General features: G+C 38.0%; 1 protein-coding gene across 4 annotated transcripts; it reads right to left on the bottom strand.

Moving 5' to 3' along the window:
• Nucleotides 1-258: 258 nt before the first annotated feature.
• LOC144638637 (uncharacterized) lies at nucleotides 259-24,191 on the bottom strand. Of its 4 annotated transcripts, XM_078497849.1 has the most exons (6): nucleotides 24,077-24,191; nucleotides 21,568-21,640; nucleotides 20,527-20,895; nucleotides 10,106-10,474; nucleotides 813-1,285; nucleotides 259-416 (listed from the first exon to the last, which is right to left on the bottom strand). In XM_078497849.1, exons 3-5 carry the CDS (start codon nucleotides 20,845-20,847, stop codon nucleotides 914-916), a joined length of 1,062 nt encoding a protein of 353 aa, XP_078353975.1. In that variant the 5' UTR covers nucleotides 20,848-20,895; nucleotides 21,568-21,640; nucleotides 24,077-24,191; the 3' UTR covers nucleotides 259-416; nucleotides 813-913. The 4 variants fall into 4 exon arrangements, with proteins under 4 accessions (XP_078353975.1, XP_078353971.1, XP_078353974.1 ...); XM_078497845.1 differs by lacking the exon at nucleotides 24,077-24,191 and having other exon boundaries at nucleotides 21,568-23,386; XM_078497848.1 differs by lacking the exons at nucleotides 259-416; nucleotides 813-1,285; nucleotides 24,077-24,191 and adding exons at nucleotides 7,359-8,001; nucleotides 8,471-8,928 and having other exon boundaries at nucleotides 21,568-23,382.
• Between the last annotated feature and the right edge of the window lie 1,856 nt (nucleotides 24,192-26,047).

The following is a 26,047-nucleotide window of genomic DNA, read 5'->3' as shown; positions in this document are numbered from 1 at the left end:
ACATTTATTTTTGTTACTGGTCAATAATTCTTGTTAATTTCGTTTGCATTCTAGTCCTACCAAAAAATTAAAATCATGGTTTGCGCACGTTTTTTGAGTACTTGTACTGTACCATCATACATCGGAAAAACACTCTTCAGCATCAGTGCAATGTAGCTGTAACCTGATGCATGCCGCGTAAAGTCAATTGATGGGACTTGCATTTGACTGGCAAAACTTGTAGTATTAAAGGAGTGTCTTTACCTGTTACTCAAGTGGTTTTTATTACAAGCTCTTTGCAATAAAATTTGCTTGTCAACAGCTTATCAACAAGAAATTAAGCTTCGATTTTTTTGACGTTTAAGTTTAGAAAATGTTTACGCTAGACTGAAAAACGTTTATGGTCTTATTTTAAAGCTTAGCCTTCTGACAAAACAGTTAATAATAATAATAATAATAATATAATAATAATAATAAGGTTTATTAAAGTATATCATACTACGGCTTTTCACCTTTAATTCTATTGAAAAAATACAATTGATATAGAAGACAAAAAGAAAAAAAAATTCCTATAGCTAAAAAAATTACAATTAATATAAAAGACAAAAATTCATATAGCTAAATAAAAAAAATTACAATTTGATATAAAAGAAAATAGAAAAATTCCTAAAGCTAAAAATTACAATTAATATAAAAAGACAAAAATCCTATAGCTAAAAAATATTAAAAGCTATATTGGCCGCATCTTGACCTAAGAAAGTGCGTCTGACTCCCCTGCAGAAAATTTTAAAGTCGCTACAAGTTTAAATTTTAAAGTCGCTACAAGTTCTAAGTTTTGATTAAAAACACGAAAAGAAAAATTTAAGTTTTCACTGCCAGAAAATAATCAGCATACGCTAAAACAGCGATGATTTCGATGCCGAGATCTGATCAATCATGACTGGGGCCTGGACATATTATCTTCCTCGATCATTATCCGGGACACTGATTCCCATCCAGTGTAAGCGTCACCCAAGGTATTGCCACTAGGACATTGTCCTACCCATAATTCCACTCTAACCGTGCCTTGTGGGATGTTTTCACAGTATCCCTCAAATGATCGATGATGAAGCAGATTTGGATTCCCAGCAGATGATGGCCAGTTATTGTACACAACAGCTTCGATTGTCATTGGTCCGCTGCATTCGTTACCATTGAACTTGAAGAACCACCGGTTACACTTGGTAGAAGATCCATAGACTCTCATATTTCCCTGGAATGAGACTTTGATCGCTGTATCAGACTGAAGCTTGTTAAACGAGCAATCCTGGAACGAAAGAAAGTGAAACAAGTCATTTTTCACGTCTTTAATCGGGCGTAAATGTAAATTTGAGTGAAATTTTAAGAGGTTTAAAGAAGGGGTAGAAGAAAGAAAATTATTTTTGAACGCCACCAGACCAGAAGTAGGAACAAAGGCACCCCAGGTTGTCAAGGGACTGTTTTGGTGTCCATCTACTAATTTTATCTTTGAATTCTAATTTTAAAATCACATTATTGAAATCTTCAATATATCTTATTTCTCTTAATTTTACTAGTCCTTTGGAGAAAAACGCCTCCCAAACAGCGATCTCCAAAAATTACCCAGAAATTCCCAAAACACCGCAAAACATATTCTCATTCAACCCAAGTTAAGCGGTGGATAAACGGTCTTCAGGTGTACCCCGCCTTAAGAACGAGATTTTCAAAAAATCCAAGTTGTAACTGACATCGAGCTAACAGATATCAAGAAATCCATCACTTCAATAGAAACTTTTGTTAGCGTATTTTTCCACTTGACGCTAAGATACATTCAGCATACTTGTTGAAACATCCACTTTCACCAAAACAATAAAAAAAATATATAGCAAACAAATGCAGTCAACTATCGTTATAAATAATATAGACTGTGATGAGCATATCGACAGTTGTGAAACTACTCAGTAATTGTTTGGTATAGAGGATGACAATGGATGAGGGTTTGAGTCTTTCCTAAAGAGGTCTAAAGAGTCGTCTGGAAGAAAAAGGGCGCAAGCTGAAGTGACGAAGCAAAGTCTTTTGTACATCTACTGAAGCAAGTGATGAAAAATAAATCGCAAAGAAGACTTGTGAACTGTGTAAGTTTTGACACGTAGTGAGCAGCAGACTGCAGTTTTTCGTAATATTTTTATGAGTAGTTCATGGTGTCTGCATTTATTGAGAGTCAAAACAATAAAATTGTTCTTTTTGTACCACGAAAGTGTCCGTAATTCCGTAATAGGGAGGGTCCGTAATAGCGGGAGTCATTTCTAGTCAAACCTCTATAACTTTTGCTGGGGATCTGGATTTTGTCCGTAATAGCGAGTGTCCGTTATAGCGGGGATGTCCGCAAGGCGAGAGTTGACTATATAACATTATCAACAATCCAAACTGGCGGGAGATTTTTTTATAGCTCTCACCACCGCGGTTAGGCTGCTTAGTTGTGTTCTGCGGCTCCAATATGAATCAACTTGTACCAAAGCTTTTGCTGGCTGCAGACCCTCCCCCACCCCTACCACACTTTGGCAAAGTTGGTAATTGTGGCAAAGACTAATTTTTCTCTTACCTTGATCTTTCCGTTATTTTCCCCGTCATTTAGATTTTTCCACACACATTGTTTCCAGTTGGTTTGTGGCACTGCACTAGAAGGACTTGTCACGCTTTCTCCTTTCTCACCCTTGTCGCCTTTGATTCCTTGGTCTCCCACAAGTCCTCGCGCTCCTTTTATTCCCATCATACCTGGCGGTCCGTTCTTCCCACGAGGCCCTTCAATACCTATCTGTCCCTTCGGTCCCATCATTCCTTGCGTTCCCTTGTCACCAGTCTGTCCTTTTGCTCCATCTCTTCCCTGTGATCCTTGCGACCCCGGAATGCCAGGCATTCCCGGCATGCCATTTGATCCTGGGATACCTGGAAATCCATGGGCAGATATGAATTTCTAGAAAGGAAGTAAAACATGTTTTCATCAAAAAAACCCATTATCAAAGTCTTGGATGAAAAACACAATGTAAAGCTTAAAACAACAGGAAAAGAGTACTATGTTTCTTATGTCGTTACATATCGTAATCTCACATGAGACGATACGAAAAAGTCGGAAGTCTGCGTTCTTATTTGTCTCTAACCGCTGCAGTATCAGTTACTTGTAACGAGAGCACTGTTAGAGTCAGCTTGTCTGCCTTGCTTGTTTGTTATTAGACTTGTGGCCTTGTAGGTCTACTTTGATAAAAAGATCCTCTTAATTTAGACTGAGACAACAATCACGTTCTTAAAACTTCAATAGTAATTTTCAACCTTGATATCTGCGTCAGACATATTAGACCTCACCTCTGCAAGCTTAATATTTTCCACTAATCCTTCAATAACAAGGATGTTTGTTATTTTGTAAAGACAATTCTTACGGGCAGCAACACGGACATCATTTGCGTTTCTTTATATTAATAAAAATATCAATGAAAGTATGAAGTAGAAATTCTCATATCGCTCTGTTTAACTTCTTAGTTAGAGAGTTCAGAACATCACGACTTAACTTGACCGCTAATTTTTAACAATCTGATCAACAAGCTCGAAAACGCAATAACCATATTTTAAATCAATAAAATCATCAAAAGAAGCAATCAATATTCTAATCTGTACCTCACATAGGCCTTTGGTAGCACCGGTGTCTTGTTGTTGAGGACTGGTAGTGGTTTCCAGTGAGTTTCCTGTTCTACAGAACACCAACAAAACAGCAAAATATACAAACTGTGCCATGTTCGAACAGACAGAACAATAAAAATACTTCATTCAAGAGTAGCACTAGAAACAACAGCAGTCGGGGGCTTCACTTCTGTGGTTTAACTCGCTTCGTCAAGCTCCGTGATGGAATGTGCTCAGTTTTAAAGGCGTTTCTTTTTATTCCATGGAATGTAATTTAAGGCCTACTCTGGGACCCGAAATCGCTCAAAGTCGCCCAAAATCGCCTAAAGTCGCCCAAAATCGCCTTAAGTCGCCCTAAGTCGCTCTAAGTCGCCTCAAATAGTAGAATTCTTAACAATGCTTTATGGTGTACCTGATGTTCTCATGTACATGTATATCACAACTGTACTAGGTCGGTCACCTAAATTGCCTAAAATGTCACCTAAAATGCCTAAAGTCGCTCAAAATCGCCCCGTAGTGGACAAATAAGCTAAAATCGCCTTAAGTCGCCCAAACTACGGCGACTTGGTCCCAGAGTAGACCTAATTTAAATTTTAGAGAATTGTCTGTAAGATAACCGACATGTCTGTATTTCAATGAAAAGATAAGGAGATCTCAAGTCACACACGTGCAGGCTGGAGATAAGATTCTACTGGTTGTTAAAGGGAGGCTCAAGGACTCCCCTAGAAGCTCCTAGAAAAAGAAGGATAGTGTAGATTTTGCTGTTTGGTTTGCTGGTTGCTGACATATTTTCTTTTGATATGAGCCGGGGAAGACGTTAAGAGGACAGGTTCGAAAAATGTTATTGAGAATCAGAAATTTTTGTTAGGGACCCCTAGGCGTTAACATTAGTACACATGCTTCTCAGGGGCGCCAAGCGTGTTCCGGCAAACGAGTTTTACTGTTCAATAGAACAAATGCATTCAAACCAGTTTGTGAAATTCGTATCTCAACTGATATAATTTTTGTATCCATCACTGCGACAGGAAAAAAGAGGATTCGACAACAGTCGAAAGTGAGAGACCATAATTGAGAAAGGGTCGTGAAAAGTTATCTGAAATTGATGTGATATACGACATAAGGTTGATTTGCTAACAATGACGAAATAAGGTTGATTTGCTAACAATGCAAGAACAAAGAAAACATTGCAGATGATCTACTATATACCTAAATAGCAAGTGTAGCCACGAGCGTTCAATTTTTTCGTGTTTGCGTGTTTGCGTTGTAATTAGTTTGTAATTCTTGTCAGTATTTTTGTTCGGTTTTTTTGGTTTCTTTGCTAGCGTAGCTCATTATTATGTATTTCCCTGCAAGTTACTTTCTCGGTGTAGTATTATGTAATCGTTTATTGTCAATTTTCGTAACTTCATTAGCGCTATTATTCTATTCTTTCTTGCATTTATTCGCGCGTTCGGTCGCGTAGTTGAATTCGTCATTTGAGTGAGCCGAGCGAGCCAGTTTTAGCAAGCAAGCGCGTCCGAAGCAAGTGACGCCACACTCCTCGCTTCTGATTGGTTCGTTCTGAGCATGCGCATGCAAGTTATCCTGGACTCTCTTTGCGCGCCAGGGTTCAACCCCTATAAAAATCGCGTGGAAGAGAGAGTTCAGGGACTGGACTAGTCGAACGGAAGAGCAGAGAAGCGAATAAAACTTTTCGCGGCTATAATTATATAGCTGTCACTAAATTATATATTGTCAGCCCAGCTATTTTTCCTTAATTTCTGAAAACTGTCCAATTTGGGATTAAATTTGGATAGGTTCAATTAGGCCTTTCAGGTAAAATGCACAATATGTCAATTTAAGAAAAATTGGACAGTTTTGTCTCAGCCAATCAAGTCGGAGAAAAAACAACATGTGACGGATATTAGCCAATTAGCACAAAGCATAGCGTCAGCCCTGTAAACTTGTTCGCATTGTTAGTCGACAATGGCGGAATTTTATAAGGCAAGTTTGCTACGTTTTTTCATTCCTTTCAGTTTAGCTTGCCAGCAATAGTAACAACAAAGAGAAATTTTCTACGTTGTCAGAAGAGGAGCTAGCTACACTAAGAAGCAAAAACCAAGGGCAAAACACCTCCAATAGAGCTAGATGCAATTCAATTTGTCATTTAATTAGTCGTCAATGAGCTAGAGTTTGCCATTTTTTGTCATTTTGCTTTTCGTCATGAGCTAAAGGCAATTTTTTGTCATTTTTTTTCGTCATGAGCTAGATGCAATTTTTTGTCATTTTTTTTTCGTCATGAGCTAGATGCAATTTTTTGTCATTTTTTTTTTCGTCATGAGCTAGATTCATTTTTTCATTTTTTTTTCGTCATGAGCTAGATGCAATTTTTTGTCATTTTTTTTTTCGTCATGAGCTAGATGCAATTTTTTGTCTTTTTTGCTGAAATTCGAAAAGAAAAGACGGCGATGAAGTACGAACGAGATAGTGGAAAGGAGTATGTCAGATTCAAGAAGTTGTAAAGCTCTTCGGTCACTTTGTTTACGACTTTCATTGATTGATGCATTGTTTTTACTCACTTTGTAGCAAGCTTGATTGCAAACTCAGGTGAATTAAATTGTACTGTTTTGTTTAAGTTTTATTTGTGAATACAATGCTTTGATTGAGTTCAGGAGTTGATCATGATGGGCTCCTGGTGAGTTACATGTCCAATTTGGAAATAATTAGATTCAAAAAATTTCTCTGACAGCCAAATTGAACTCGGCCTACGGCCTCGTCCAATTTTCAACGGACGTTACACTTGTTATTAAGTGCGTAGTCAAAGGCTACCATCTTCTCAAGTAGCCTATACGTTAGTGTAAACCTTGCCCCTTTTCTTAATACCGTTGTTTTTGCTGCATAACAGACATAACAGTATACCACGAAAACGAATAAATGAGGTATTGATCGCTTTTAAGAGCCACTGAGTTGATGTAATAACACCTATATTGAATCAAGCCAAATAAAAAAAGATCGATGAAAATCGATGGTAATCGATGATAATCGATGACAGTCGATGAAAATCGATGAAATTAAAAGTCACAAAATTTTCCGTCATCGATTACCAATATTCATAATTGGCATCGATTATTATCGATTGCTATCGATTATCATCGATTATCGGTTTCATCGATTGGTCAGGCCGGGATAATTGTCGCACGAGCAACATCGTTCCCAGTGCCCTCTCCCTTTCTCAGTGCTTTTTAAAGATGGAACATGTTCTGCCGAACTTAAGAGCGAGAAAAATCTCTTGACTTTCTATTGCAGAATCGGTGATAAATGTGCTGACTCATCTATCAATTCTAGATAAAGTTCTCGGGTCCCTTGAAAGACTTAGTCGAATGCAAAAAGAAAACAATCGGGAAAATTCGCATATGATTTGGTGCTATGCATGGCTCAACTAAAGCAACTCGACCTGTCATTTATTTCCAGGAATAATAACTGTAATTTAATTTCCCTTTGTGCTACCTCCTCGCGCGCTTCTCATTCGCGCTGGAGCCTAGTTCCCCTTCTCCCCCCCTCGCTTTACCCCTCGCTACGCCTACAACACAGGCTACATTTAAACATGGCGCATAACTTTGCTCGCGCACTGTGTGGCTGGATTTATAAAACTGATTTTTAGCCAAAGCTTGAATTACATACAGGACATTAAAATTTCTTCATCATCTTGATCATCGATGATCAACAAAAAATTAAAGATAATTTCCTTTATTATGATCGTCACGCAACGTTCCTGGATAATCATTGTGTGACGTCCCAAATGACTTGAAAACAAAAAAACTTAGACAGATGGTGAGAAACGCTACCAAGTTTTACCGATGACCTATTCGCAACACTGAAAGTAACAAGAATTATTGACCAGTAACAAAAATAAATGTTTTATTGCTTACTAATTTCATGGATAGTAATTAGTAAGCAATAAAACATTTATTTTTGTTACTGGTCAATAATTCTTGTTAATTTCGTTTGCATTCTAGTCCTACCAAAAAATTAAAATCATGGTTTGCGCACGTTTTTTGAGTACTTGTACTGTACCATCATACATCGGAAAACACTCTTCAGCATCAGTGCAATGTAACTGTAACCTGATGCATGCCGCGTAAAGTCAATTGATGGGACTTGCATTTGACTGGCAAAACTTGTAGTTAAAGGAGTGTCTTTACCTGTTACTCAAGTGGTTTTTATTACAAGCTCTTTGCAATAAAATTTGCTTCTCAACAGTTTATCAACAAGAAGTTAAGCTTCGATTTTTTTGACGTTTAAGTTTAGAAAATGTTTACGCTAGACTGAAAACGTTTATGGTCTTATTTTAAAGCTTAGCCTTCTGACAAAACAGTTAATAATAATAATAATAATAATAATAATAATAATAATAATAATAATAATAATAATGATAATAATAATAAAAATAATAATAATAATAATGGTTTGTTAACAGTATATCCATACTACATGGCTTTTCACCTGTTAATTCTAATTGAATATAGAAAAATTACAATTTGATATAGAAGACAAAAAAGAAAAAAAAATTCCTATAGCTAAAAAAATTACAATTAATATAAAAGACAAAAATTCATATAGCTAACATGAAAAAAAATTACAATTTGATATAAAAGACAAATAGAAAAATTCCTAAAGCTAAAAACTTACAATTAATATAAAACGACAAAAATTCCTATAGCTAAAAAATATTAAAAGCTACTATTGGTCGCATCTTGACCTAAGAAAGTGCGTTCTGACTCCCCTGCAGAAAATTTTAAAGTCGCTACAAGTTTTAAATTTTAAAGTCGCTACAAGTTCTAAGTTTTGATTAAAAACACGAAAAGAAACATTAAAGTTTTCACTGCCAGAAAATAATCAGCATACGCTAAAACAGCGATGATTTCGATGCCGAGATCTGATCAATCATGACTGGGGCCTGGACACTTCCTCGATCATTATCCGGGACACCGAGTAATATCCAGTGTAAGCGTCACCCAAGGTATTGCCACTAGGACATTGTCCTACCCATAATTCCACTCTAACCGTGCCTTGTGGGATGTTTTCGCAGTATCCCTCAAATGATCGATGATGAAGCAGTTCGGGATTTCCAGATGACCAATCATTGTACACAACAGCTTCGATTGTCATTGGTCCGCTGCATTCGTTACCATTAAACTTGAAGAACCACCGATTACACTTAGTATCACCAAAGACTCTCATATTTCCCTGGAATGAGACTTTGATCGCTGTATCAGACTGAAGCTTGTTAAACGAGCAATTCTGGAACGAAAGAACGTGAAACAAGTCATTTTTCACGTCTTCAAGCGGGCGTAAATGTAAATGTGAGTGAAATTTTAAGAGGTTTAAAGAAGGGGTAGAAGAAAGAAAATTATTTTGGAACGACACCAGACAGTAAAGGCAAAGGCACCCGGGTTGTCAAGGGACTGGTGTCCATCTACTAATTTTATCTTTAAATTCTAATTTTAAAATCACATTATTGAAATCTTCAATATATCTTATTTCTCTTAATTTTACTACCAAAAACGCCTCCCAAACAGCGATCTCCAAACCAATTCCCAAACACCGCAACATATTCTCATTCAACCCAAGTTAAGCGGTGGATAAACGGTCTTCAGGTGTACCCCGCCTTAAGAACGAGATTTTCAAAAAATCCAAGTTGTAAGTTGTAACTGACATCGAGCTAATAGATATCAAGAAATCCATCACTTCAATCGAAACTTTTGTTAGCGTGTTTTTCCACTTGACGCTTAGATGCATTCAGCATACTTGTTGAAACATGCACTTTCACCAAAACAATAAAAAAATATATACCAAACGAATGCAGTCAACTCTCGTTATAAATTATATAGACTGTGATGAGCATATCGACAGTTGTGAAACTACTCAGTAATTGTTTGGTATAGAGGATGACAAGAAGGAAGAAAAAGGGCGCAAGCTAAAGTGACGAAGCAAAGTCTTTTGTACAGCTACTGAAGCAAGTGATGAAAAATAAATCGCAAAGAAGACTTGTGAACTGTGTAAGTTTTGACACGTAGTGAGCAGCAGACTGTAGTCTTTCGTAATATTTTTATATGAGTAGTTCATGGTGTCTGCATTTATTGAGAGTCAAAGCAATAAAATGTGTACCACACATTTCTAGTGTAAAACCTCTATAACTTTTGCTGGGGATCTGGATTTTGTCCGTAATAGCGAGTGTCCGTAATAGCGGGGTGTCCGAAAGGCGAGAGTTGACTATACAACATTATCAACAATCCAAACTGGCGGGAGATTTTCTTATAGCTCTTACCACCGCGGTTAGGCTGCTTAGTTGTGTTCTGCGGCTCCAATATGAATCAACTTGTACCAGCAAAGCTTTTTGCTTGCTGCAGACCCTCCCCCACCCCTACCACACTTTGGCAAAGTTGGTAATTGTGGCAAAGACTAATTTTTCTTTTACCTTGATCTTCCCGCTATCTTTACCATCATTACTTTTCCACACACATTGTTTCCAGTTGGTTTGTGGCACTGCACTAGAAGGACTTGTCAAGCTTTCTCCTTTCTCACCCTTGTCGCCTTTGATTCCTTGGTCTCCCACAAGTCCTCGCGCTCCTTTTATTCCCATCATACCTGGCGGTCCGTTCTTCCCACGAGGCCCTTCAATACCTCCCTCTCCCTTGGGTCCCATCGTTCCTTGCGATCCCTTGTCACCAATCTGTCCTTTAGCTCCATCTCTTCCCTGTGATCCTTGCGACCCCGGAATGCCAGGCATTCCCGGCATGCCATTTGATCCTGGGATACCTGGAAATCCATGGGCAGATATGAATTTCTACAAAGGAAGTAAAACATGTTTTCATTGGATGAAAAACACAATGTAAAGCTTAAAACAACAGGAAAAGAGTACTATGTTTCTTATGTCGTTACATATCGTAATCTTACATGAGACGATACGAAAAAGTCGGAAGTCTGCGTTCTTATTTGTCTCTAACCGCTGCAGTGTCAGTTACTTGTAACGAGAGAACTGTTAGAGTCAGCTTGTCTGCCTTGCTTGTTTGTTATTAGACTTGTGGCCTTGTAGGTCTACTTTGATAAAAAGATCCTCTTAATTTAGACTGAGACAACAATCACGTTCTTAAAACTTCAATAGTAATTTACAAGCTAAATATTTTTCACTAATCCTTCAATAACAAGGATGTTTGCTATTTTGTGAAGACAATTCTTACGGGCAGCAACACGGACATCATTAACGTTTCTTTATATTAATAAAAATATCTATGAAAGTATGAAGTAGAAATTCTCATATCGCTCTGTTTAACTTCTTAGTTAGAGAGTTCAGAACATCACGATTAACTTGACCGCTATTTTTTAACAATCTGATCAACAAGCTCGAAAACGTAATAACCATATTTTAAATCATAAAATCATCAAAAGAGGCAATCAATATTCTAATCTGTACCTCACATAGGCCTTTGGTAGCAACGGTGTCTTGTTGTTGAGGACTGGTAGTGGTTTTTAGTGAGTTTCCTGTTCTACTGAACACCAACAAAACAGCAAAATATACAAACTGTGCCATGTTCGAACAGACAGAACAATAAAAATACTTCATTCAAGAGTAGCACAAGAAACAACAGCAGTCGGGGGCTTCACTTCTGTGGTTTAACTCGCTTCGTCAAGCTCCGTGATGGAATGTGCTCAGTTTTAAAGGCGTTTCTTTTTATTCCATGGAATGTAATTTAAATTTTAGGAATTTGTCTGTAAGATAACCGACATGTCTGTATTTCAATGAAAAGATAAGGAGATCTCAAATCACACACGTGCAGGCTGGAGATAAGATTTTACTGGTTGTTAAAGGGAGCCTCAAGGACTCCCCTAGAAGCTCCTAGAAAAAGAAGGATAGTGTAGATTTTGCTGTTTGGTTTGCTGGTTGCTGACATATTTTCTTTTGATGTGAGACGGGGCAGACGTTAAGAGGACAGGTTCGAAAAATGTTTTTGAAGATCAGAAATTTTTGTTAGGGACCCCTAGGCGTTAACATTAGTACACATGCTTCTCAGGGGCGCCAAGCGTGTTCCGGCAAATGAGTTTTACTGTTCAATAGAACAAATGCATTCAAACCAGTTTGTGAAATTCGTATCTCAACTGATATAATTTTTGTATCCATCACGGCGACAGGAAAAAAGAGGATTCGACAACAGTCGAAAGTGAGAAACCATAATTGAGAAAGTGTCGTGAAAAGTTATCTGAAATTGATGTTATATGTGATATGTGATATGTTTATACGACATAAGGTTGATTTGCTAACAATGACGACATAAGGTTGATTTGCTAACAATGACGACATAAGGTTGATTTGCTAACAATGCAAGAACAAAGAAAACATTGCAGATGATCTACTATATACCTAAATAGCAAGTGTAGCCACGAGCTTTCAATTTTTTCGTGTTTGCGTGTTTGCGTTGTAATTAGTTTGTAATTCTTGTCAGTATTTTTGTTCGGTTTTTTAGTTTCTTTGTTAGCGTAGCTCATTATTATGTATTTCTCTGCAAGTTAGTTTCTCGGTGTAGTATTATGTAATCGTTTATTATCAATTTTCGTAACTTCATTAGCGCTATTGTTTTTATTTTCAAGTCAGTATAAATCTCGCATGCTTTGCTTGTAAATTAGTTTTCGTCTTATCCCGTTTGCCGTACAATCTTGTAAGTATTTGTTTTTTCCTTGTATTTTCTCGATTCTTGTTCTATTGTTGTATTCTGTCTTATAGTTAAGTTTCAAGTTCTAGTTTATTTATTCTACGTTTTCTTTGAGAATCAAGATTAGACTCGGCCTACGGCCTCGTCCAATTTTGGCTGCGCTCAGAATTTTTTTCATGAAATTATTTCCAAATTGGACAGCATGTACAAATATATACCCAAGCTATTGTGACGTCAACAATAAGTCAGAAGATAATTGCCCGGCCTGACCAATCGATGAAATCGATGATCTGAAATCACTCAAACAATCGATGATGGTTAGTTAACTGATATCGATTGGCATCGGCCAATCGATGACCAATCGATAGTTACAGATAAAATTTCCTTAATTACATCGATTGTCATCGATTGCTATAGATTTTCATCGATTGTCATCGATTGTTATCGATACCTTGCGGCGTATTTGGGCATCCCTAGGATAATTCTTCAGGATATCCGGAAATAAATTTTCGCAATCCTAAAACGACTGATCGTGAGCTGAGCGCACAATGTCTGAAGAAGTGGATAAAGCCGGGGATAAAGCAACGGACGTTACACTTGTTATTAAGTGCGTAGTCAAAGGCTACCATCTTCTCAAGTAACCTATACGCTAGTGTAAACCTTGCCCCTTTTCTTAATAACGTTGTTTTTGCTGCATAACAGACATAACAGTATATCACGAAAACGAATAAATGAGGTATTGATCGCTTTTAAGAGGCACTGAGCTGACTGAGTTGATGTAATAACACCTATATTGTATCAAGCCAAATAAAAAACGATCGATGAAATCGATGAAATTAAAAGTCACAAAATGTTCCGTCATCGATTGGTCATCGATTTCCAATATCAATCGATTAATTGGCATCGATTATTATCGATTGGTATCGATTATCATCGATTATCGGTTTCATCGATTGGTCAGGCCGGGATAATTGTCGCACGAGCAACATCGTTCCCAGTGCCCTCTCTCTTTCTCAGTGCTTTTTAAAGATGGAACATGTTTTGCCGAACTTAAGAGCGAGGAAAAACATCTTGACTTTCTATTGCAGAATCGTTAATAAATGTGCTGACTCATCTATCAATTCTAGATAAAGTTCTCGGGTCCCTTGAAAGACTTAGTCGAATGCAAAAAGAAAACAATGGGAAAAATTCGCATATTATGATTTGGTGCTATGCATGGCTCAACTAAAGCAACTCGACCTGTCATTTCCAGGAATAATAACTGTAATTTAATTTCTCTTTGTGCTACACTCTTTTTATTTTATAAGAATCTAGTTTATAAGAATATCGAGGCTGAAATTTGCGAATTTTTAAGAATATTTTAAGAATAAACCCGAGGCTGAGATTTTGAAAAGAATATAGCTTTTAGTTGAAACAAAATCAGGTATTATCGTTTCCGTCACTTTATCTCTGTGAAGCATGCTATGTTTAAAGCCAAAACGGCCAGGCTGTAACGAAAAGTAATTGTTCATGTGCACAATGTAACACAATACAGATCTGGACACCAAACACTTGTAATTGATTACCCAATACTTGCTAAAACGGAAATGTGAAACGGTATTTTCTAAGAATGTTCATAGGAATATTTTAGCCTAAAATCGGCAGAAAAATAAGAATATTCAGCCTGGGTCGGAAAAACTGTATTCTTATAAAACTAGTAATACGTGACTCGCAGGGCCTCGCGAAGCTCTGGGTTATTGTTGCTTAGTAACTGCACGATTACAGAGACTTCAACAAAATACAGCAGACAGAATACAAACAGAAACTGAACAACAACGAACTGCACGATTACAGAGACTTCGACAAAATACAGCAGACAGAATACAAACAGAAACTGAACAACAACGAACTGCACGATTACAGAGTCTTCGACAAAATACCGCGGACAGAATACAAACAGAAACTGAACGACAACGAACTGCACGATTACAGAGACCTCGACAAAATACAGCAGACAAAATACAAACAGAAACTGAACAACAAACTGCACGATTACAGAGACTTCGACAAAATACAGCAGACATAATACAAACAGAAACAGAACAACAACGAACTGCACGATTACAGACCCGGCAGTTTATAGCCTGAATAGGCGTTGAGGGAGTATTATGTGGAAATCAGTGTTATTTTAATCCGAAAAGAAAAACGATAAAAATGAAAGGCTCAGGATTCGAACCCACAAAAAAAAAATAATAGTAAAAAAAAAAAAAAAAAAAAAAAAAAAAAAAAAACCCTAGCCGGATTCGAACCCCCGCCCTCAGTCCCGAAGATCTGATTTCAAGTTCGACGCCTCACACCATTAGGCCACCAGCGCGCGGCCGCGTGACGTCATTTCCGCCAGACACCAAGTTCACAAATATATATATATATATATATGACCGTAAACTCCACACGAGATTTCATCCCGCCTGAGCCCCTTGAGGGACAAAATTATACACCCCGCTACGCTCGGCCTTCGGCCTCGCTTCGCGAGGAAAAAAGAGTGGGATACCTATACCTCCTCGCGCGCTTCTTATTCGCGCTGTGGCGCCCAGTTCCCCGTCTTCCTCCCCTTGCTACGCCTACAACACAGGCTACATTTAAACATGGCGAAATAGTTTGCTCGCGCACTGTGTGGCTGGTTTTTATAAAACTGATTTTTAGCCAAAGCTTGAATTACATACAGTACATTACAATTTCTTCATCATCTTGATCATTGATTGTTAAAAGCAGGTTTAAGGGGGACTAGCAGCTCCCACTTTTAAACAGGAATGACGGTCAACTTCGTCTTGATTCACATTCTTTAAGGTCGCGGGGGATACCTACAGCATGAATATATTCATGAAGCGAAATTTCGCTAGACCTGCATGTTTTAAAACGCTTATTTCTCCGCTGTTATGGGTGCGATTAAGCTCAAATTTTACAGAGACATAAAGAAATGATGAATGTTTATGTATGTCATCTTTTATTTGGTGAATTGGACTTAACGGCGATGTTATAGCCTTGTTAGTGCCAAATTGGGAAGAACATGATTTTGTGGCAGAGTTTGCGGAACGAGTAGGAGACAGCACACTCTGATCTTGTCAAAAACTAATCAGTCAATATCTCTAGAGTGTCATAACAGAAGCGGATTTTTAATTCAAGATTTGCCAGCAAGTAATGGCGCTTTAAATGCGCAAATTTTAATTGAATGCCTTCTTCCTCTTTCTAAAAGCGCTCTTTTAAAATTCCGCTTCTGTTATGACACACTACAGTATTCATAGTTTACCTATCTGCAGTGGCAAATCATGAAGTTATGTATGCGCGCTGTATTCTCTGCCACAAAATTGTCGGAAAAGTCCAAACTTTGAGATTTCCGAAGGTATCCCGACCAAAACACGATCAGTTTCCAAAGGAGAGATGTAATTATGATAATTATATTCCACGCTTTTATGGTGAGAACAATGCGTTTTAAAAAAGGACACGATTGTTTATGCCGAATATTATTGTGATTACTCTGAGCTGCAGAAATTTTCAAATTTGAATAAAAACAAGCTCACAAACTTCCTACAATCTATATCAACGTATAAAGCTAAGTGTTGTTTTAAATCGGTCAAAATATCAAAGAAACAGGATTTTTTTAAATCACGCGCACGCTCTCATGTTTTTATCCAGTCATGAATATCTCGTAAAGTTGTCGATGTCAGTCGTTGCACTTCGTGCATACGCTTTAAATAAATGTATAATGATGAGCCTAAGGTGTCCCCCGCGACCTTAATAATCAGTACACTCAGGCGTAGAACCTTTTCTGACAATGATGTTCTCAATTCTCTGGTGTGTAAAGCAGCTCGCTCTCTTTTAAAGTGGCCAGATTTCTAGCTGTCAATCTCTGTCAAAACGTCAAATTTGATGTATCTAAGCTTACGTAATGACTTGCGCAGTTAGTTTTCTTTGAAGTACGACTGCGCGTTTTAGGTATTAGCTTAAAAACCTTCGAGCTAATTGCGATGTCGAAAACGCTTTTCTGTCCAAAATTTCGTTACCAACCAAAGGTGAACTGGCCAAAATAAAACAGCGCGAGCAATATAAAAATTACAAACATTGTTTTTCTTCAACAAAAACAGTTACAAGTTTTACAATTGTACAGTTAGAGCGGGAAATAGGTTTCTTTGTGAACAAAGTTCAACAACAACTTTTTCACTAAACTCGAAGAAGAAGAGGCGTGTTATTCGGTAACTGCAGTCCGACCCCTTTCCATAAATGAATACTAAGTTGCTTACGAGTTCAGAGCAGTCGTTTGTACAAGCCGAATTTAAAAGAATACTTACGTACATGGTTGTTCAAACAAGAGTGTACAAAAATGAATAAACATTGTACAATAGTTGAAAAGGTTCTTTGTCACTTACAGAACGTGTAAAAATAAGGTCAAGGTTTCCTGCTAGAAAAATATCACGGAATACAGTGTATAAAACAACTTAAGGTCAGGAAACAAGTTATTCCAGGAAAGAATCCGTGGTTGACCAATCTAACGTCAAAAAGGTCAAGATCTATTTAATTATAAATAAGCAAGCAAGTATGTCTTTTGTTCTTAAAACAATGGTTGATAGTGTAGGTTACCTAGGAATGAGTAATATTATGAATTTACTTTGTCGTCCAATAGTCAAACAAAACTGTTTTCCGGCAAGTATCTCACAAGAAACCTTGACTCTCGTTACAAAAAAAAACACACTAGATAAGAAAGATAACTTCAACCAAAATTGCACTCAATTCAAACATTCCCAAAAATCAGTATATAATTGATACCGTAATCAAAGATGAAAAAAGTGTTTGATGATAAAAATAACTCCACAAAAGGTGTCAAAGAAATGAATTTATTGCGTGAAAATTTAAATTTGTAGTGCAAAACAACCGTTCAAAAACCTCGACTTTTTATGGTTTAACACGATGACCAACAAAAAAGATAACTTCCTTTATTATGATCGTCACGCAACGTTCCTGGATAATCATTGTGTGACGTCCCAAATCAGGCCCGTAGGCTGGGGGGGTTCGGGGGGTTCGGACGAACCCCCCCACCGCCTGAAAAGGTCCGGTCTGAATGGTGTAGCATTAATGTACCGGTCTGAATGGTACAGCATACATACACTCTTTTTTTTTTATAAGAATCTAGTTTATAAGAATATCGAGGCTGAAATTGGCGAATTTTTAAGAATATTTTAAGAATAAACCTGAGGCTGAGATTTTGAAAAGAATATAGTTTTGAGTTAAATATTTGTAAATACAATACAATTAAATATGTTTTTAGTTGAAACAAAATCTGGTATTTTCATTTCCGTCACTTTATCTTTGTGAGGAATGCTTTGTTTAAAGCCAAAACGGCCAGGCTGCAACCAAAAGCAAGGTTACATGTGCACAATATAACACGAAACAATTCTGGACACCAAACACTTGTAATTGATTACCCAATACTTGCTAAAACGGAAATGTCAAACGATATTTTCTAAGAATGTTTATAAGAATATTTCAGCCTAAAATCGGCAGAAAAATAAGAATATTCAGCCTGGGTCGGAAAAACTGTATTCTTATTCAAAAAAAAGAGTGTATGGCCTACGCGCATAATAAAATAAAAATAAAAACATACTGACGTTATTTGTATTGATATTCAACAATATCGACTAATTTTCAATCGTTTCTCGTGTATTCGTATATTCCCCTCTTTTTCGGTTTTCAGACTGGAACCATTAGCAAAGTGTGACTCAAGTTATAACTGATGTTGATTTCACCGATTTGAATATGTCGCGGTCGTATAAATAAATTAAATATATCTGAAGCTAAGCTCTGAAGCCTAACGCAAACAATATAATTGACATCCAATTCCCCTGGACAGCGTGACATTGTGGAAAGTAGAGCAAAGAAGGAAATTAAAAGAAATGACTTTGAATCACGTCATGACGGTAGCGGGGTAAACAAAATTCTTATTTAAAAGCCATATCAGGATAAGGCCAGCTGGCAAACGAATAAGTACATGAGATAGTGCGCTCTGAGTCCTTAAATTCTCGTTCTCACTGATTTTGGAGAGTTGTGGCTTCCTATCTTTAATTTCTTGCTGTTGCTTAAAATTTCTTTCTCTCTTTGTCTTAATATTTTTAAGTGAAAACCGTAATAAAGCCCAACAAATTTTGGCAAGTATTACGTCCTTTGAGTTCATTGTCGTGTTTATGGCAGTGTACCAATATTTGTCGCACCTGGCTGGAATCACGGTTAAGCTACAGAGAGCAGCTCTTGACATCGTGGAGGCCCATGGCATGATCACAGAAGTTGCTAGTTTCTACCGAAAACAAAGGGAAGATTGTGACAATTCCTTTTCAGCTGTTTACACTCAAAGTGTTGCAATGGCAGAAAAGGTGGGCCTGCTGCCGAAATGCCTCGAATTACGTCGAGACAACAGCATCGTTCCAATACCGAGGCTCAAAATCCTAAAATTTATTTCCAACGAAACGTGGCAATTCCTCTCCTTGATCACATCATCATGTGCATCAATGAGCAGTTTTCACCTTCGGCGACCGTTGCCGCGTCACTGCTTGGTCTCGTACCAAGTGTTCTCTGTTCAAAGAATGTTAATCTTGAAGCAGCTGTTAACAAGTACAATGATGATCTCCCCTCCCCTGAAATGTTTGAAATGGAGCTTATGCGATGGAGAGGTCGATACCTGGCGATGGAACCGGAATTAAGGCCAGCTTCACCTGCAGTGGCAATCAAAGATTGCCACATCAGCATTCTTCTAAAAATTGCCTGCACCATACCAGTAACATCATGCGAATGTGAACGAAGTGCAAGCACGTTGCGACGACTGAATAACTACATGCGAGCGCCAATGGGAAAAAGGTTGTCCAACCTTGCGCTTCTGCACATTCACTACGATACCCCCGTGGAGCTAGACACGGTAGTCAGCTGTTACGCCCACCTTCACCCCCGTCGACTACAACTGGAAAATCTTCTTCAGTAACGGTATTTTTTTTTAAATTAGTGGGACACTGGTAACTAATGGTCCGTTCTAAAAGAAAACGAACCTACCCGGGCAAAAACCAGCCTACGGGCCTGCAAATAACTACTGGGAAGATGACTTGAAAACAAAAAAACTGAGACAGATGGTGAGAAACGAAAAAAGAATCACACAAGCTAATTCTTCAGTTTATAGTACGCTATCAAGTTTTACCGATGACCTATTCGCAACACTGTAATTAGTAAGCAATAAGAAAAACAAGAAATTGTTTTGGGTGGGGTAGCGTTCTTTCGATCGACATGTCCAAATGTAGTGTTTAGCCATGAGGCAACAAAAATTTATTTGGAGTTTAAAATTAGAGCTGTCAGGGATAAGACCTAAAGCGGTTTCCATACATAGATGATTGTCAGGTGAAAGTGTCTGACACGACTGCAGCCATACGGAAAGATTCTGCCAGCATACTTGTTGAATCATGCACTTTCACCAAAACAATAAAAAAAATATAGCAAACGAATGCAGTCAACTCTCGTTATAAATAATGATGAGCATATCGACAGTTGTGAAACTACTCAGTAATTGTTTCGGGTATAGAGGATGACAATGGATGAGGGTTTGAGGGTTTGATCTTTCCTAAAGATGTCTAAAGAGTCGTCTGGAAGAAAAAGGGCGCAAGCTGAAGTGACGAAGCAAAGTCTTTTGTACAGCTACTGAAGCAAGTGATGAAAAATAAATCGCAAAGAAGACTTGTGAACTGTGTAAGTTTTGACACGTAGTGAGCAGCAGACTGCAATTTTTCGTAATATTTTTATATGAGTAGTTCATGGTGTCTGCATTTATTGAGAGTCAAAACAATAAAATTGTTTTTTTTTTGTACCACGAAAGTGTCCGTAATTCCGTAATAGCGGGAGTCATTTCTAGTCAAACCTCTATTACTTTTGCTGGGGATCTGGATTTTGTCCGTAATAGCGGGGTGTCCGCAAGGCGAGAGTTGACTATATAACATTATCAACAATCCAAACTGGCGGGAGATTTTTTATAGCTTTTACCACCGCGGCTAGGCTGCCTAGTTGTGTTCTGCGGCTCCAATATGAATCAACTTGTACCAGCAAAGCTTTTGCTGGCTGCAGACCCTCCCCACCCCTACCACACTTTGGCAAAGTTGGTAATTGTGGCAAAGACTAATTTTTCTCTTACCTTGATCTTCCCGCTATCTTTACCATCTTCACTTTTCCACACACATTGTTTCCAGTTGGTTTGTGGCACTGCACTAGAAGGACTTGTCAAGCTTTCACCTTTCTCACCCTTGTCGCCTTTGATTCCTTGGTCTCCCACAAGTCCTCGCGCTCCTTTTATTCCCATCATACCTGGCGGTCCGTTCTTCCCACGAGGCCCTTCAATACCTCTCTCTCCCTTGGGTCCCATCGTTCCTTGCGATCCCTGGTCGCCAGTCTGTCCTTTTTCTCCATCTCTTCCCTGTGGTCCTTGCGACCCCGGAATGCCAGGCATTCCCGGCATGCCATTTGATCCTGGGATACCTGGAAATCCATGGGCAGATATGAATTTCTAGAAAGGAAGTAAAACATGTTTTCATTGGATGAAAAAACACAATGTAAAGCTTAACATAACAGGAAAAGAGTACTATGTTTCTTATGTCGTTACATATCGTAATCTCACATGAGACGATACGAAAAAGTCGGAAGTCTGCGTTCTTATTTGTCTCTAACCGCTGCAGTGTCAGTTACTTGTAACAAGAGAACTGTTAGAGTCAGCTTGTCTGCCTTGCTTGTTTGTTATTAGACTTGTGGCCTTGTAGGTCTACTTTGATTAAAAGATCCTCTTAATTTAGACTGAGACAACAATCACGTTCTTAAAACTTCAATAGTAATTTACAACCTTGATATCTGCGTCAGACATATTGGACCTCACCTCTGCAAGCTAAATATTTTTCACTAATCCTTCAATAACAAGGATGTTTGCTATTTTGTGAAGACAATTCTTACGGGCAGCAACACGGACATCATTAACGTTTCTTTATACTAATAAAAATATCAATGAAAGTATGAAGTAGAAATTCTCATATCGCTCTGTTTAACTTCTTAGTTAGAGAGTTCAGAACATCACGACTTAACTTGACCGCTAATTTTTAACAATCTGATCAACAAGCTCGAAAACGCAATAACCATATTTTAAATCAATAAAATCATCAAAAGAGGCAATCAATATTCTAATCTGTACCTCACATAGGCCTTTGGTAGCACCGGTGTCTTGTTGTTGAGGACTGGTAGTGGTTTCCAGTGAGTTTCCTGTTCTACAGAACACCAACAGAACAGCAAAATATACAAACTGTGCCATGTTCGAACAGACAGAACAATAAAAATACTTCATTCAAGAGTAGCACTAGAAACAACAGCAGTCGGGGGCTCCACTTCTGTGGTTTAACTCGCTTCGTGCAAGCTCCGTGATGGAATGTGCTTAGTTTTAAAGGCGCTTCTTTTTATTCCATGGAATGTAATTTAGATTTTAGATAATTGCCTGTAAGATAATGTCTGTATTTTAATGAAAAGATAAGAAGATCTCAAGTCACACACGTGCAGGCTGGAGATAAGATTTTACTGGTTGTTAAAGGGAGGCTCAAGGACTTCCCTAGAAGCTCCTAGAAAAAGAAGGATAGTGTAGATTTTGCTGGTTGCTGACATATTTTCTTTTGATATGAGCCGGGGAAGACGTTAAGAGGACAGGTTCGAAAAATGTTATTGAGAATCAGAAATTTTTGTTAGGTGCCCCTAGGCGTTAACATTAGTACACATGCTTCTCAGGGGTGCCAAGCGTGTTCCGGCAAACGAGTTTTACTGTGGAAACAGCACGACCTAGGAACCGATGTTAAAAACTAACGAAGAGTTTTTAAACTTAATGGGACAAGAGAAAACTACGCAAGGACAAAAGGCATCCGAAGATAAACCGAAATACAACAATTGACAAACATTGCACTTTTCAAACTTACTTGTGGCGTCCTAATTCGTCATTTTAACTTAACGATGTTCGTGGCACGGAAAACGTGGAATTTTCTGGCCCTTAAACCTGAAACACAGGCTCTCCTGGCCTTCAATTAAACGACGCACGACAACGGTACAATTGAAAAAATACTTGAATTGACGTCACAAAATTACGCTTAACTTATCGAAACTTAAACTTGAATCTCAAATCTATACTTGTAATTGGCAAGAACAACATTAACGAGTATTTGTTTGTGAAAGTAGAAGAATCGAGAAGAATTTCAGCAGTGTAGTACACGCCAGTAGCTCTGTCCCCGCAATAAAGAACGCTTGGCAAGTCTCATGGCCTGCTAGTTTGTTACTCGTCCCCGAACCAAGATCTGTCCGGTAACAATAGATCTCTTCTGCGGCGCGCGAATCTGAAACGTGTGTGGTGATAACAGCTAGGGTGTCTGTGAGGGGGTGTTACGAAAACTAAGACCCTCGAAAACGAAGACCTATTAAAGACCTTAGACCCGGTCTTAGTTTTCGTACTACGAAAATTAAGACCCCAGATCTTAGTTTTCGTACTACGAAACTAAGACCCTATATTAAAATTAGAAAGACCATTGAAATAACTATTGTAGACGTACAATTAGCACCAGTAACTGTTATTTTTGCTTTTAATATGTGAGACACTTCGCGCGTAGTGTTTTCTAGGTCTTTCTTCAGTCAACACTCCTTTCGGCTCTTGGCTTTGTTTTTCTACGCAATTGTGTGTGCGATGAGTGCTAGTTCGCAACAAATTTCCACGTCGAAAGAGCGATAGGAATAGTTTAGGGCCTCAATAGGTTTAAGCAAACTGAATTCGAGCGCGTACTCTCTTTGTTGCGTGACAGAAGTGCACAATAGCTCGGTGGAACAATAGCTTGCTTTCAGCCAATAAGGTCGAAGGTCGGCTATCGGACGTGAGACAGAAGTAAACATTTTGGCGCGAACTTGAGACACATGTTTAGATCGAGGGGTAAAATTTTCAGCTATGTCGGTTTTTCGAAAGTTTAAGCTTCCTCAGCTATTACGAAAAGGGCCGCCTGAAAGCGAAATTGGTGAAGACATTCCGCGCTTCAAATGTAGTCAATTGCAGTTTAAACAGAGGATAGGACAAGGTTCCTTTGGAGATGTGACACAACAGAATACAGAGGTTCAGGAGATACGAAGTGTCACACCGTTGTCGTCACATATTAAAAGCTAAAATAACAGTTACTGGTGCTCATTGTACGTCTACAATAGTTATTTCAATGTTTTTTCTGATTTTAATATATCAATCAATCAATCAATCAATCAATCAAACTTTATTTATAGAGGGTTACACGTAATAGTTTTACAACTAATAAATTTGTGGCCCTCTCTAATGTACTAAAAAATTACGAATCTACTATAAACAATAATCTAATTTAACAGCACAGAAACGGCGCTTGCATATATTGTTGACACCCTGTTTTTCAATCTAGACAAAAACCATGTTAATGGTCTGCTTCTAGTAGACTATAAGAAGGCTTTTGACATGGTGGATCATGTGACTTTGCTTAGCAAGCTTGAAGCTTACAAACTAGACAGTAACGCTTTACTTTGGTTCAGTTCATACTTAACCGATCGAACTCAACTGGTATCAGTTAAAGGAGAAACTTCGACCGTTAGGAGCATTACAGCGGGTGTGCCACAGGGTTCCATATTGGGTCCCTTACTTTTTGTGCTGTTTATCAATGACTTACCTCTACATGTCCATACGCGGTTGGACATGTTTGCGGATGACACCACCCTTCTCGCTTCTTCCGATTGTGCAAATGTTGAAGAACTTAAGAACACTCTCTCCAGTGAGGTCTCCAATGTACATGAGTGGGCAACTAACAACAAACTGCCACTAAATTGTTCCAAGACGAAGACAGGGTCTCAGTTTTCGTAGCGGGTCTTTCGTAGCGGGTCTTCCTTGTTCATCCTCTGCCCCCTCTCATGACCTATTCCCTCTATTTACCTAGCAACCATAACGAAGGCCAAAATTTTTCTATATGATTGTTTCTTATCGAGCAAGCACTTTTTGCAGCAAGCGCATTTAGTTGTCCATAAAAAATTTCCAAAAAAAGAAAGTGTTCAAGAACGAAGATTACAATGACAAGGTGTTCAGGAAAGAAGTTTGCGTGATGCACATGTAAGGGTGCTAAATGAAATCATCTTAAAAGTTTGAGAAGAACATAAGTACAGCATTTTTTCTGGTATAATGACAATCCGTTCTTACCATCTAACGTAGTATCGACCACGATGTCGGAAGGGAATATACAAACTTGTAGAAGGCTCTCAAGTGTTTGGAAGTAGTTATATATTGTGCCATTTAATGGCAGGTTGTATGTCTGTTTGACAGCAGGTAAAATCTTCTTGTAAATGGCCACGGGCCTTACGCCAACTGGTAATGTTTTGTCTAAAAAAAAAAGAAAGAAGGTAGTTAAGTTTTTATTAAAAGATATATGTATATAATTCAGTTAAACTTTCAGCGGCAAAGCCAATACAGTGCTCTACTTCCAGCGGAGGAACGATAAATAATCCAGTTGGTCAGTAAACTAAAAGATGAACATTTAATACAAACTTTCGTAGGCCACTCATCAGTTACTGAGTTTAAAAAAGTTTCGGCAAAAGGAATGTTTGTAGTATATTAAAAATGTTTCAGGTTTATTGGAATTAACGAATCTCTTACAATTTAAAACTAACTTTTGAATGTAACTCAAAAGTTCGAGCCTGAACTGAAATGTAACCTAGAGAATATATATCATCTGATATGTCTCAGTTTTCGGCTGCACTACGCATAAAGTGACGTGATTATACCAAGCGAAAAATATTTGATGGATTGAACTCACAGTAATGTATACAAAGATTAACAAATATATTAGAATTGGCCATGGCTCGAAATATCAGTTCCAAGTTTGTGTAAGCTTCAAAAACTGCTACTGCTTAAGGAATGATTTTGTTTAAATATGTCGTGGTAGTGCGGCCTTCACCTTTTATTTCGTGCTTCCTGCAATGATCTTTTTCTAAAGTCACTATTTCGAGGTCCAGTCTGAGCTCGTCACCGAGCTCAAACAGCTGCGGCAGGAACAAGTAGTCCGTAAAGACTATAAACAGCTGGCGCTGTAAATGGTTTTTGTTTTTGCTGATAATCAACCGGACCTCATCTTTAGAATGGCTCTGTCAAAAGGAAATATAAATAGACTTCTTTAGCGTGATTATTTGATGCGATTTAAACATTTTATTTTCATGGAAACGAATGTGCCAACTCTTAATCTCGTTCCCACATCTCGCGGGTTAGACGAAGCCGGAGATCTGGGAACGAGATTAGCCAACTCTGTCTAATACGACTCTCAAGGAGTTATCGTTTCAAACTCTATCATTTTGAGGTCTAAGGCAGGTTATGTTTTCGATTAGCGCCATCGTAATAATTTTGATATCAGCATATGGGTCTCTTGTGTAATAACCTACATTGTCTTTATTTCTTGATTTGCTGGTACCTTGTGGTAATATAATCAGATAGTTGATAGTTTACTGTTTCGGCCAATATCTCTGGGGCAATGCTATTAAATAGTAGACGAAGGCAAGTCGTTAAAAGCACATTCAGTTAAAATTAATTTTTAACATTTAAGAACTTACTTCATCCCCGCTAGTCATCTCCAAAATAATAACATTCCCGTTGTTTTTTG

This window comes from Oculina patagonica, chromosome 14 (genome assembly GCF_052425735.1).
Source record: "Oculina patagonica isolate OP01 chromosome 14, crgOcupat, whole genome shotgun sequence".
In the NCBI taxonomy this organism is placed as follows: domain Eukaryota; kingdom Metazoa; phylum Cnidaria; class Anthozoa; order Scleractinia; family Oculinidae; genus Oculina; species Oculina patagonica.
The sequence above is the reverse complement of the archived record's forward strand: the minus strand, read 5'-3'. Positions and strand labels throughout refer to the sequence as shown.

What these genes read in the sequence shown, in the direction of transcription:
- LOC144638637 (XM_078497845.1), bottom strand. Translation starts at nt 21,717, where the DNA reads ATGAAGTATTTTTATTGTTCTGTCTGTTCGAACATGGCACAGTTTGTA. An exon ending in CTACCAAAGGCCTATGTGAG is followed by an intron (nt 20,896 to 21,567) that starts GTACAGATTAGA and finishes CTTCCTTTCTAG; the next exon opens with AAATTCATATCTGCCCATGG. An exon ending in AAGATAGCGGGAAGATCAAG is followed by an intron (nt 1,286 to 10,105) that starts GTAAAAGAAAAA and finishes CTTTCGTTCCAG; the next exon opens with GATTGCTCGTTTAACAAGCT.